The sequence below is a fragment of the Rhea pennata genome, chromosome Z, assembly GCF_028389875.1.
Source record: "Rhea pennata isolate bPtePen1 chromosome Z, bPtePen1.pri, whole genome shotgun sequence".
Classification (NCBI taxonomy): domain Eukaryota; kingdom Metazoa; phylum Chordata; class Aves; order Rheiformes; family Rheidae; genus Rhea; species Rhea pennata.
The window spans coordinates 37,651,914-37,665,288 of record NC_084702.1 but is presented as its reverse complement, the minus strand read 5'-3'; the positions used below and the strand labels follow the sequence as shown (position 1 = coordinate 37,665,288).

At 41.2% G+C, this 13,375-nt stretch overlaps 1 protein-coding gene across 1 annotated transcript in view; it reads left to right on the top strand.

The window, feature by feature from the left end:
- The window catches only part of PRDM6 (PR/SET domain 6), a 72,072-nt gene that overhangs the window by 36,257 nt on the left and 22,440 nt on the right, over positions 1–13,375 (top strand). Inside the window, exon 3 of the mRNA XM_062599982.1 lies at positions 11,613–11,740. Coding sequence (XP_062455966.1) covers positions 11,613–11,740 — 128 coding nt within the window. The remainder of the gene's footprint in view (positions 1–11,612; positions 11,741–13,375) is intronic.

Genomic DNA, 13,375 nt, shown 5'->3' with positions numbered 1-13,375 from the left:
CCGACATGTGCCCACTGGAAATACCAGCGTTACTCTTTAGTGCATTCTTTTCATCCGCTTTTTGACTCTGACTTCAGCCCTGAACTAGCTGCAAACTAAACACCACCATGCTGATTTTCTAAGAATTCTGTAATCTAACAAATTTGAAGAAATAATACAGTGCAGGCTTTTTTCGGTATTAAAACATGGCAAGGCAGTTTGTACAGCCATTACTCATTTGTTTTATGAGGAATCTCAGGCATAGTTTATCATATACTTTATTACTTGACCTTTTAATCATCATCTGGGGAACTTAGCATTCCAGACATTCCAAAATATTCCAAACTAAAAATAACAGAGCGCCTCATTATTGAAAACTCACACAAAGGAGCTAAGTATGTTTTCTAAAATATGTCATTTGTCCTGAAAACCCTCATTTATGGCAAGTCTTAATGGTTCTCCCAAAAATGAGAGATTTAAAGAGGACTGAAAGAAGTAATTGCTAGTACAGTAGAGACTCCCCGGATCAGTGCTCTGCTGAGATGTATGCTCTACATAATGCAAAGACAGTCCCGACCTGTATTTGCTTACAATCTCAGTGTGAAGATAAACAAAAAGACTCACAAAAAGAGTATCAAAACCCTTGTTTTCTACAGCTGAGGGATCCAGATACAGAGTTTAAATATTCGGATTAAGTCACATGACAAACCTATTTCAGAGCGGGACCTGAACCCAGACATCTGAGGAGCGATGCCAGTATCTAAAAACAGAGGTGTTTTACACTGAGATCCCACTAAGTTATCTAAGATATCCAGACAGGACTGACAGGTAAGGCACAGGACTGAAAAGAGAGCTGCCTGCCTTCTGGAGCAGTAGCTGGAGATGCAGTAGCATATGGAGGGGCATCAAAAATAGCAGTAGAAACTTAAGTTTAGGTGGCTGAATTTAACTCTTTGCACCCTAGTCCATTTCCAAATGCTTATCCGTGAGTCACAACTATTGCACGCTGGAGTTACCTGTGTGGGGGCTTTTATAGAAGTTCTTTTTTTTTTTTTTCTTTTACAAGTAACTCATTCTTGAGTTAGGATTTTGTTTTTTCAATTTTAGTTCCCTTTTTTCTTAGAATGCCCATGAAGCATGAATCAGGAATTTTGACGTGAAGACGGTGAAGGTCTTCACTATCTTGTGAAATTCTCATTTTGGAATTCTTGAAACTGCAGGGCTTGGATGCATTTAAGCTGGAGGCCAAGACAGACTGGGGGGGTCATTGCTAAAGCTTATGTTCCCTGTGGCTAGACCTTCATGCTTCAGAATAGAGGTTCAACAAATTACACAGGAACAAATCGGCTCTCATGTCAACCTGCCTGTGTCATGAATTATGTCCTGACCCAGAAATCACTGCAGCGAATGTTTCTGTGTTCTCTTCACTGATTAAAATGAGTTTTCGATCCGGCATATCATGTAGGCCCTGCAGATCATTGTGTTAGGTCAGATGCTCCTAATACAAAATGAACACGTGCAGCAGAGAGAGACGTGCTGCCATGTCTCTATATGGACTCACAGAGACTGTAAAGGAAAATTCCACTCCTTTCGCCCAATCTAGCTAGCTCTGTGTGGAGCTAGTGACTCCTTTCAGTGGGACTAACCTGTGAAATCTATTTATTTGAAAATGAAATTAAATTGCTTTGGGGATTTCTGGACTTCCTGCTCTTGCTGATGGTGGCTGTCATCTCATTGGAAGTGACAATATTTGATTTGGGCAGAGTAGGATCCTGAAGTAAAAAACTGTAAACTAACTTTCAGTCTGCAGTAAAGCAAAGAGATACTGAATGGTTGTCATTCAGCATTTCTGTAGCTCTGCTGTTTTCTAGCATTCTAGCATTTCTGTTACTCTTATTTTTAACTTTCAAAAATATCTCTAGTTGCCCTACATCATTTTCTCTCTGGACTATTCTGCTTCAAATCCATTTATGCTGTCAGACTAGTTTAAACACACAATTTCCTTGTAAGGACTTCATCCTCTGCCTCTTCTATGGAGCAGTCTTAGGGCCAATTCATTGAATCTGTGGTTATGAGGAGACTGTGAACAATAGTGGCTCTGGGATCTGTGGCCCTTTTTCACGGGGAGATGTTTGCTTTTCCTTTTATTCATGCCCAGTCACAGTCTTTTTCTATTCAACCCTCTTCCTGATCTGAGCCCTCACTTGTTATCTCTGGAGGTACTCAAAAGCCAGCTGTACAAAGTCCTGGGCAACCTGCTGTAGCTGACCCTGCTTTGAGCAGGAGGGTTGGACTAGAGGACCTTCAGAGGTCCACTTCAACCTCAGATTTCCAGTGAAATTGTAGCCTCTCGCAGTACAAGCAAAGCAAGCAGAAGAATTTCCAGTCTCAAGGTAAGAAATCTTGCTTAGGAAGTTAGAGCAAATTAGAGCAGCATTTACATGCCTAAAAAGCAGACAGGCGTGTAGGCAGCTTTTCAAAGAGTCCAAGTAGGAACTTGAGTCCCATAGACTTCAGTGGCAGTTTTAAGTCTAACTTGCTAAGGCACTTTTGCCAGTTCTACTGTAAGATTGAGAGTGTCCCTAGGAGCTCTGTGCTTGAGAAGCTAGGTAGATCTGGTCCTTAGAAAGCCTATTGGGAGATACTGCTGGAGCGCTAAAAAATCCTAAAGATAAAGAAAACTATAAGAAACTCCAAATATTTCAAAATGAAAACAAACAGAATCCTTCATCTAGTAATCTCCATAGATTTTAAATGATAGCCATGCACTATATTGTATGGGCTGTGCTTTTAGTATGTCTTAAAGTATCACTAAGCATTGAGGCTGGGATTTGTAATCTAAACTCTGCTACCTGCTAGGAAATGCTAACTTGCACATAGACACACAATATGTGCACAAAGCTATGAAAACACGGTTTGGAACCATGTTTTGAAAATGTGTTCAGCAGAAATTATGGGATTGATGGCTCAAAAGGTGTTTTCTGCTTGGGCTATCAGCCTTCTCTTTGTCAGTAGTAAAGTAAGCCCCAAGTAACATTCGAGAACAGGTTTTCCTCACTTTCTCCGCAGCTTCCTTCCATCTTGCATATTAGAGTCAAGACAATTTAGAAATTCTAATTTATGATTGTCTTTCCGTCCAGAGTGATTTCTCTAAGGTCTCTGAGTGAGTCAGCTTGGCAGGTAGGTACCCACTCAGCTGCTTCAGCTGCATTGCCTAGCTGGATGGTGAGTGATGAAAGCTGCTAAAGCCTGTTTTTGTTCATGCTGCTTGGGGGTGCTGTCCTCTGTCACATTCTGCTTGTGGTTAGATATTTTGCCATTTCAATTCTGGACTGGATGGGTGTTTCAACTCTGGAAAAAGACTGAAAGAAAAATCTCAGCTGAAAGACCTCTTCTGGAGGTGAGTACTTGGTTGTTTGTAAAAGAATGAAAAATGATGAAACAAACATTTTATTTAAATTTTATTTTCACTTTGCCATACCTAAGGGTTTTGAGAAGCACCAAGATACTGGCCAAAGGCCTGTCATTACCTAGCAAAGGCACTGGTCGCCTTTTCAGAGGCGCTGAGGCAACAAACGTCGACATAAATGTGGACCCCCTGGCTCTGAGTATCCTCCTAGGAAGTGTGTTACCGAGCAAGGTCAGCGGGGCTTCCCAGACAAGTGAGGGTTTTCAGCATAGACCCTTACAGACTCCTTTCCTGATATGCATGTTGGAGTCTGCTTCTACCAGCCAACTGGTGTGAGATTCTTCTGTTTGGGTTATTTCAGCTTTGATTATTTGCTTCCTTCTTTTTGTTTTTAATCTGTTGGGTTTTTTTCCCCCCTGGCTTCTCTGGAAGCTGAGCCTAGGTTGGCAATACTTGTGTTTGCTCTGCATGTCCCATAGAAACGAGACCGCGGAGAACAGTCTGTTGCCTCCCCATGTCCCTACTGCTCCCAAGGTTGAGTGGGGACGAGTGCAGTAAGCAGTGTGGAAATACCAATCCCAAGGCAAAAGCTCACCAGTTTGGAGCAATCTGTGCCTGGAATACTGCTGCTTTTCCTGTCATATCACATAGCGCCCACAAAAGAGCGCAAAATCACACACTGAGGAGGTCATGTTACGCCACTGGGTACCCCGGGGCGCCCGTCCCTGACAGACCTGTTTGGATGTGTGTATCTCTTTCCAGCTTCACGTGCATTTCTTTCTGCCCTGCTGTTGAGTAACTCTGGCTGGTGTGTAATTCTCCCCGCGTCCAGAACCTCCACACGCTGGGCTGGCGTCAAAACAAGCTGTGGGGACTTCGCTTTAAAAAATAACTTAATGACGTTTGCATGATGAGCAGTGCATTGCTGTCGTGACACTCGCTGGAATAAGGCCCCAGTCCTCCTACCGCTTGCACAGATGCTTGATTTCACGCACGAGTAGTCCCATGGAGATCAATGGGACTGCAACATGTGCGCAAGTGTTTGCTGGACTGGGCTCGAAGTGAGACATGAAGCCTTTCACCTAGCACAGACAGTTCAAAACAATGTTTATAGTTTCATATGCTATAATCCTTTGAGAAACATTAAATCTAAATAGTTTTTAATATTAGTTGGCAAGTATTCTCATTTTAAAAATTTGCTAGATGATGCCTGCTAGATTAAAGAGAAGAAACGTTAAGCAGATATTACAAGATGTACAGTCCATACCAGATATGGCTAATTGTAGAAAATTGCTTTGAAATAGTGTGAGCGGTTAAAGATCGCTGGCTGTCAGGATACGGTTCTGCGTGTTTTCACGGAGGTGTTGCATCTGAGGGACAGTATTGCCAACGAATGTTGGAGAATGTTTTAGCGTAACTTTATCCAGTCAAGCCTCCTGATGTTTCCTCCTAGCTCACTTATTTCAAATCTCCATCTGCTAACAGTATAGAGCAGCTCAGGGTGTTTCAGTGTAGCAAAAACATTTAGAAATCTTTATGTTAATGTCTAGAGTATAAAAAGATTGTCATTTTGCATGTAATATAGAAATTGAAAAAGCAAAAATTGTTGTTTAAATAAACTGCTGCATTTTCTGAGCGAAAACAAAATAATTATCCAATTATTTACAAAGCTGAAGCACTTCAAAGTAAGTAAGTAGTTATTGGCATGAATTTATTTCACAGATGAATAGAGTCTATAGTAACTAGCTTTCGCTATCTACATAATAATAAAAACAAATATATTGTTCTTATTTCATCATAAGCCAACAAGCTTAGATGTTATCCACAGTATCAATGTATATTTTTTATTCTGATATCTGTGCATAAATACTCTGAAGGCATATTTTAAATGGAAAAACCAATCAGCTGATCTTATCAAGCAACAGTAGGTTATATGAGGAGCATTTACAACTAATGTTTTTCTGAAATAATGTCTGTGTAGATGAATAGAGAACTGGTCCAACTGCTTCAGCTTAGAGTAAAATGATGTTGTTGACATGTATACCGCTGTTTTTTCGTACCAGTTTTATGTTTGTAGTTGAACATTACACATTCAGTAATAATATCTGTTATGCATCAGAGTTAGGGTTATTACCCTAATATGCCTGATGAACGGGCATTTCTTTATATTGGCTAAGTGTAATTTCTTTGTTTACTATATAGGTAATATAAAATATAGTATGCCATTAACAAAGCATTCCTTTATATAGAATGTGATTATATAATAAGTTTATTGGTAGCTATCAACATCAGTGTTTCTTTTTAGTTATATTAGGAGCATTTTCCATGTTTTGGAGTTTGCTTCTGGCTTTCCTTATATTTCATGTGTTCTTTTGTAGAGGCAGGTTAGGAGGTGTTCCTAAAATATTTGCTAAATGATTGGGTCACCAATTTAGTGAATGAAAGAAGAGAGATGTGATGGCTAAATGCCTAATGATTTCTACACAGCTTTCTCATTCAGAGGCTATCAGTGGAAAGATGCATATTGAGAAAGGCTCTCCTCCTCTATAGCAGATGCCCAGCTCCTAACATTTAAAATATTTAAAATATAAAAGCATTCATTATTTAAACAGTTGTTAGCATCAAACGTGAACCCAAGTGTAGTTTGATTTGCAGCCTAAACTACTCTCCTTAAATGTAATCTATTCAGGGAACATTGTCAGTTGTCTCTTCTCATTCAGTCCCTGCAACATCTCCCTATGAACTTTTCAGACTTTCCGGATAAAGATCCTTTGACAACGTGCTGATTTCAAAAGGAGCAAGGCACCAAGGCACTCCACTGAATCCGACCTAAACAGCTAACTTAGCAAGTCCTGCATTTGCTTTCAGCGTGACATGATCAGAAACACTAACCAGTACAGAATGCAAACATGCCACGAGAAACACTAGAGCCCGTGGGCGTTTTGCTCAGCAGTCCCTACCTCAGGCAAGTCAAACGACTGAATTTTACCGTGCGTTTCCTTGTGTGCGTCGCAGAGCGTCAGCAAGGAAGTCGCTCAGGCTGTGCGTGCCAGTCTGCAGCTCTGCGGGCCCTAGCGAGGGGACACGAGCGGGGACGCTGTCTCTGCTGTGGAGAACACGGGCTCTGTAGATCCCGTCCCCCAAGGTAGTCTTCCAAAATTGCGCACTTCCTACAAATAGCAGCTGTGCACCCCCGCAATGCCATGCTGCACAAGGTAAAGTTTACCTAGTTTTGATGCCCAGGCCAGCAAGGGTAGGCAGTGTCCGATGCTGCTGTGGCCTGTACAAACCTGCGAAAGGTTTGTAGGATCCCCACAAGTACTCTGTGCTATCCTGACTCTTCCCATTGAAATCAAGGATAAAAATTCTTGTGGGAGAAGGCGGCTAACGCTGAGCGCTTTTGCAAAACCTGTGACCTCATTCATGTGATATCACTGAGAATAGCAGTGAGCAGCAAAAAGTAAGCTATCCTACTAATGGTAAGAAATCTTGCGTGTGTTGTGGTTTTCTTCACATCTCTTTTGATGTCTTGAAACATAAAAATGATTCTAATAGTACAAATGTACAACAGTCCAAATTTTCTCTTGAAAAAAAAAAAATCCACTTTGAGGACGAGTCTTTTTTCTTTCTGCCTGCAAGGAAAACAAGAGGTCAATTAAGTTGTATGCTAATACCTTTTTTATTTGACTAAATGGAAAAATAAAACGCAGGCAGAATTTCAAAAGACACAATCCTTCACCAGGCCATGGAAGGAGAACAAAGGAAAGCAGCAGATAGAGAGGAAAGAACTCCAGCGAACTGACCACTTCTCTGCTCCCTGGCTCTTCTCTGAAATCTTTTTTAATTGCTTCACAGCTTGGATTTCTCCGTGGCTGTGCTAGTATGTTCTGGCTCCTTTCGAACTTTCTAGTTTCCTTGGGCACCACTGCTAGCAGCTCACACGGTAATCTTTAACATGAGAATTACATTTTGCCGTCACCTACCCAAGTCAGGCCAGAGCAAAGAAAACTGCGTCAGTATTGAAATGATTCAGAGCTCTCAGAAGGTTCTTTAACGGTTTGTCCTATCTTTTAAATCTTAAATCTTACTTAAATCTTATGGTCCTTCCTAGGTACGTTGCTAGTGCGAGAGATGTTCTGGCAAAGGCTGTTTATTTTACTAAGTAATAATTGTTTGTAGATTTTAGAGTATTGGTTATTTGAGATGCTGCCTGCTTTAGAAATGATATTAATATTGTTGCCATTATGTATTGCTACCATCATCATCGTACGTTTCAGTATCCGCAGCCTCCAACTGATTATCAATGATCAGTCCAATTAATAAATAAATCCAGTCCGTCGTGTTGGGTTTGTATTTGCATGCCATTACAAGGTGAACGCGACCAGCTGCAGCGCACCGGCTTCCTACAGGTTGTTTCCCATATTGCCCAGCTGGAACTGTCATGTGGTTCCTGAGGAACAGCCGTGGCGCCTGGTAAGAAATTACATCTTGTACCTCACGTGCCTCTGAGTCTATGTCTTGAGCACTGAACAAGCCAGTGTTCATGAGGAGAGGAAACAAAAAATGGAGAAGACGTGGCTTATGGTGTGCTGGTTACACTTTGGACCTTCCTGCTTGGAAAATGAAGCTGTTTCAGTTGTATTCAGTTGTATTTTCAGTTGTGTTCAGTGGCATTCAAAGGATGAAAATGTAAAAGAGAAGTGTTTTACATTCTGAATCTCTTGATCTGTAAAATATCAGTAACCTCCTAGTAATAGTTCACAACCTATTAATAAATTAATTAATCAGATGGGAATTATGAAGGAGGAACAAAACCTGTGTCTAACGAGAAGATGAGTGCAATCATCTTTTGTCAGATTCTGGTCTCTGCCTGTAGGCTGGTGCATTACTAAAAGCTGAAACAGCCAACAAACAACATATCCAAAAAAAAAAAAAAAAAAAACAAAAAAAAAGAAAAAAAAGAAAAACTTGGAATAGTCGAATAGTCAACAAGTATTTTGGGTCAGAAGAGGGAAAAGATACAGTTAGCAGCTTAGATGACACTCCCAGGCACAACTGAAGTAGAAAGAAACAGTAACTAATTTTGCTTCCACCACTTAGATCAAGGACACTTGTGCGATAAAAACACATACGTACTCCATATGGAGTTGGGGAAATGATGTTTTATTTTGTCAGGAGGGTCCTGCAATTTGTTAAAAGTTGTGCCAGAATAAATGGATATAGTGATTTTATGAGGTAGTCAAAGATTTTCAGTAAATTCGGTTTATTACAGCATTCTGCAGTAGGTTTTTAAATAGCAGCTACATGTGTGATTTGTCAGTGAGTGTTTAAGTATATACACATGTGTAATACAGGTGACGGTGCCTATGCGAATCTGAATAGCTTGCTATAATGTCTGGGTTCACAGCTTGTGCTACAGGTTTACTTTCTTATGGCAGGTCATGATTTGCTCCCTCGTGATTATTTCTTTAGGCAAATATATAGTAGTTGCTAGATTTAGACAAACATATAGTGACCGAGACCTGGTACACTATGGTAATATGAATAATAATCATATTGGTTAAATTTTCCCAGATCTTGCTTGGGGTTATGTGATTTAGCAAGTAAACAGATACAAGGTAATGTTGCTCTTTTCCTGTTAATGTTGCAGTCTCTGCTTGGTAGCAGCTGGGTTTTCACTCCTGTAAGGACAGGGCTAGGAATGCTCCAGGATGGAGTCTGCCTTTGTGGCTGTATGTGCAATGTCAGTAATATCCTCTTCGGAAAGGGAGCACAATGTCACTGATGCAAGAGTATTTGCAAGGGTAAATAATTTGAAAATACATAGACTCGCAAGATACTTAGATGAAGAGCTACTCAGCAGTATTTGTAATGTCATATGTCTCTTTCTTACTGCTACTGCCATTGATTCACTGTGATAGAGAAGGTGATAATGTCTCCCAGGTGCAGAGAGCAAAATTATGAACTATTCCCTGCTTTGGTGTCCCTATCTGCTTCTGCAAAAATTGCTGCTACAATGTGGGATGATAGGGAGACTGACAGCAAGCTAAGCCATTGATACCAAATAGAAAGAGAGGACAAAATTATATTCTCAAACCTGCTCTAGGTCCAGCAACGCTGGTAGAGCAGACGTTCCTACTCCAGGCCAAAGCTGGAGAGGGAGCCCAGAGTCTGCACTTTCGTGGCAGATTTTCACTTTTCACGTCAGTTTGTGACTGCCCATACTCACAAAGTGCTGAATAGGTCCTTGTGTGTCCCGATTTGGCTGTCAGTACCATTTATAGCAGTTGTCTTCCTCTTTCTCCTTCCTATTTCACAGCGTTTGGGGATTAGGAAGTTATCAGCTCTTCATTTACAGGAATTGTTTTTGCCTCATGTTAAGCCATGTAGTCATGTTAGTAAGCACTGTATAAATGAATAAATAACAAACACTGTGCTGAAACTGCTTGGACACATTTTACTAAAATGGTCCCAGCCAAACACTGTTAGTCATAAATTTTTCCTTCTCTCCCTTTTTGTGGGCTAATTTCCTGCATAACTTTTCCCTTTACGTTACAGATTTTTTTTATGATTTGATTTAGCATGTTTTGCTCACGTATTCAGCATACGCTACCATATTTACATAAAAAGAGGTACTTGCTGATTAGCAGCAAGATGGTATGTACGAAAACTGAAACAGTCTTCCCAGTACTGGGGTATTTCTTTGCCTCTGAGGATTCCTCTTGTTTTTTCCCCACTTTATTTCATCTGCCAGTACTTGCTGGAGTAGGTGCTCCTCCAGCCCAGGAGCATCAGAGAAGGATGCACCAGGTGATCGGCACAGGCACTCAGGAACCAAGGGCAACGATCTCTTCAGACATTTAATTTCCCTGTCTTTTATGCCCTAGCTGTGCGTTCATTGCTCCTGAGTATTCCCAGTTGCTCTTGGTCAAGAGCAAAAGCAAGGTCAGCTCCTAAACTTGAGACTGTCACGTGGCAGGCTCTGAGCCTTGCGTATGTTTTTGTGTGCGTTGTAGGAAACACCTTTTCAGCGTATTCAGAAATGTTGACTGTAGTCGCGTAATTTCCGAGGTGATTCTCCTGATATTGAAACAGAATTGCAGAATTGTTACTATGCTTGTCAGCTGCTCAGTTCAATGTAGTACATGTGTTTCCTCTTCAGTTAGGCAGAATTAGCACTTTTAAGAGGGCAGATCAAGTTAGGCTCACACAATTTCAAAAGGGAAAACATTTTTGAACAGAATTATTAAAGCAGAAGGGAGCTGTGGGGGAACAAAATACTTGAAGGTCAAGTTTGCTTTAGATAAGCAGCTAATTGTTCAGATAGAGCTCTGCAGTTTAACAAAGTACTAGCAAAACTGGTAAAAAGCTTTTGAGACCATGAGCTTTTACTAGCAGCAGTGCTTCTTAGGTACCATTTTTAATGCACTCAGACCTGAGAAGGGCAGATGTGCATGAAATATGTAGCTGAACATTTCAGAGCCATCAGAGCTATTTTATTCTTTGGCTTCAGAGGGAGGGCCCAGTGCAGAAGAGATAAGACACTATTTTTTTTTAATTACCCTAGCTGGCTTTCATATAATTAGCAGGGATGTCATATTTAAGAAAACTATGTTTCTCTCAGGACTGATTCCTCATTCACTACTTCAGAAAATTATACTTCTCAAGGGAGCTTCTACAGGAGTCTGGAACTGCTCTTTTTCTTTCCAGTCCCATTTGTTTTGGTACTAAGAGTCCTACAGCTGCGGCTCTCTAATGCTCAGTATGTGCCGTATAGGATTGCCGAAGTATGTGCTGTGGCTGTGGTTGAGATGTGAAAGAAGGGATATGCGTTTAGGGACTATTCCTGCCCCTAGCTCAGCTGTTTGGGCTGTTTCAATGCAGGCTTTACATCCAGATTTTCTTGTTTATCTGGCAGTTCATTATTTAAGGCCAGCCTGTCAAAATAGGTTAAATATTCTTTGGGAAACATGGTCACATCTTTGAGACGCCACAAATATGTTTAATATAAAAAAGATGGGCTTGATAAGAGAAACACAGTAAACTTGCGTCCCCCAAAATACTTCTCTGTTGTTCCGTTTCGATTTGTAAGCGCATCAGTATGCAATGACAGATCTCATGGCAGTAAATTCCTGGAAAAGGCACAGAGAGACACCAGCAAAGCGGTGAAAATGATTTGCTGATGATTTGCTCTAACTGCTTGACCTTGCGCCCTCTTCCCCAGATATATGACCAGGATGGGACACTGCAGCACTTTATCGACGGTGGAGAGCCCAGCAAGTCAAGCTGGATGAGGTACATCCGATGTGCACGGCACTGCGGGGAGCAGAACTTAACGGTGGTTCAGTACAGGTAAAGTATGTTTCAATTTACTCAGCGTAAGGAAAAGAAAATACTTTTAGCCAAAAGTCGCACTGTGCTTGTCGCCAGTGCTGTCTCGCCTTTGAACGCAAAGACGATGGTGGGGCTTTGGCGGCCGCGGCCGTTCGGCGGGTGGTGCAAGCACTGGAGCGCGGAGTTAAGGTGGGAGCCGAGGCCGCTGTAGCAAGCACCTTCGAGCTGGCACTCGTGGGAGCGAGTTCAGCCCTGCACCTTGCGTGTGCCCGTGGGGCTGCGTGCTGCGCCCTGCGCTTTTTCGAGCAGGCTGAGCCGAAGGAAGCCAGCACGCGTCGTCTCCCGCCCCGCTGAAGATGTGTGTGCTGGAGGAAGGGGGAAAGGCAAGGGCCTTCCTTCAAGTGAAAGCGGTGGCTTTTTGAGTCCAAAAGCTGTCTGAGAGCGTCCTGGGACACACGTGCACCTCGAGGTTATGTTAGTCCTGGGACGCAAGTGCCCCTCGAGGTTATGCACCGAGTGCACCTGCTCGCCAGAACGGTCTTTGCACTGATGCCTGCGATGCCACTAGCTAGAGAAGGTCAAAAAGTGACAAAAGTGCAAAGAAATTACGGTACATTTTACTTTCTACCCACCAAGAGCTCCAGAATACCTAGACGACGCATTGTATAAATACATGATCTCAGCCCTAAACGAGCCTTTTGCCTCAGCATCAGAAGCAACTGCTTGGCCTTATTAAATGGGATCGGAAGTCCCTCAAAGAACGCCCTGTATTTGGCAGGCGCAGTGAGCAATCCTGGTTTTTGGCTGCTTGCTTTAGAGAAGAGAGTTTCTTTTCTTCAGGAAGACTCTTAAACTTGTTTAGAGTGTCTTTAAAATTAAAAATAAAGCATACAAAAGCAAGGTAAAGGGAAATATATATCAAGTTTGATTCTCCCATAGGGTTCCAGTTTAACAACGGTAAAATTGTTCAGTTGGATTTCTAGCTTTTTTTTATTCTATGGCCAGTTGACTGAATAACACCACAATTAAAAAAATAACAATGTTGTATATACATTGCACATCTTTTATTATACCCTAAAATGTTTGATATTCTTAGCTAAAATCCTATCAGATTTTAAATAAACATAGTGGATAATGAACAAAGATCACTGTGATGAGAGAGTATTTTTGTAGGTATCTTGTGATTCTCAGTGTCGTTGTATGTGTATGTGTGCATTAATATACATATATATGCATGTATGTGTGCATATATATGGATGACAAACCTAGAAGAAACGTGAGCATGAGAAAGTCATTACACATCTGTCAATATTAAGTGGATTTTACAACTCTCCTTTCATGATGGAGTTTTTACTTAGAGTTCCCTCTGTTGATCTGTTTTTGATTACTTCAGATCTTTATAAAATGAACTACAAAAACACAATCTAAAAAACTGGCATCCATCACCAGTGACTGCGTCCAAGTGTAAGAAAATAAAAAAGTTGGACACCAAAAAACCGGCCTAATTTTTATTGTACATGGACGTCCTCCTCACAGAAAGTCAGCTGGTTTAAATTCATTCTGTTATGATTTGTAATATCTAAATGGAATTTTCTTCAAAGCGCTCTTGATTGATTGACCCTTAGCTGAACGTTTTGTTTTTATTTTGAGGCT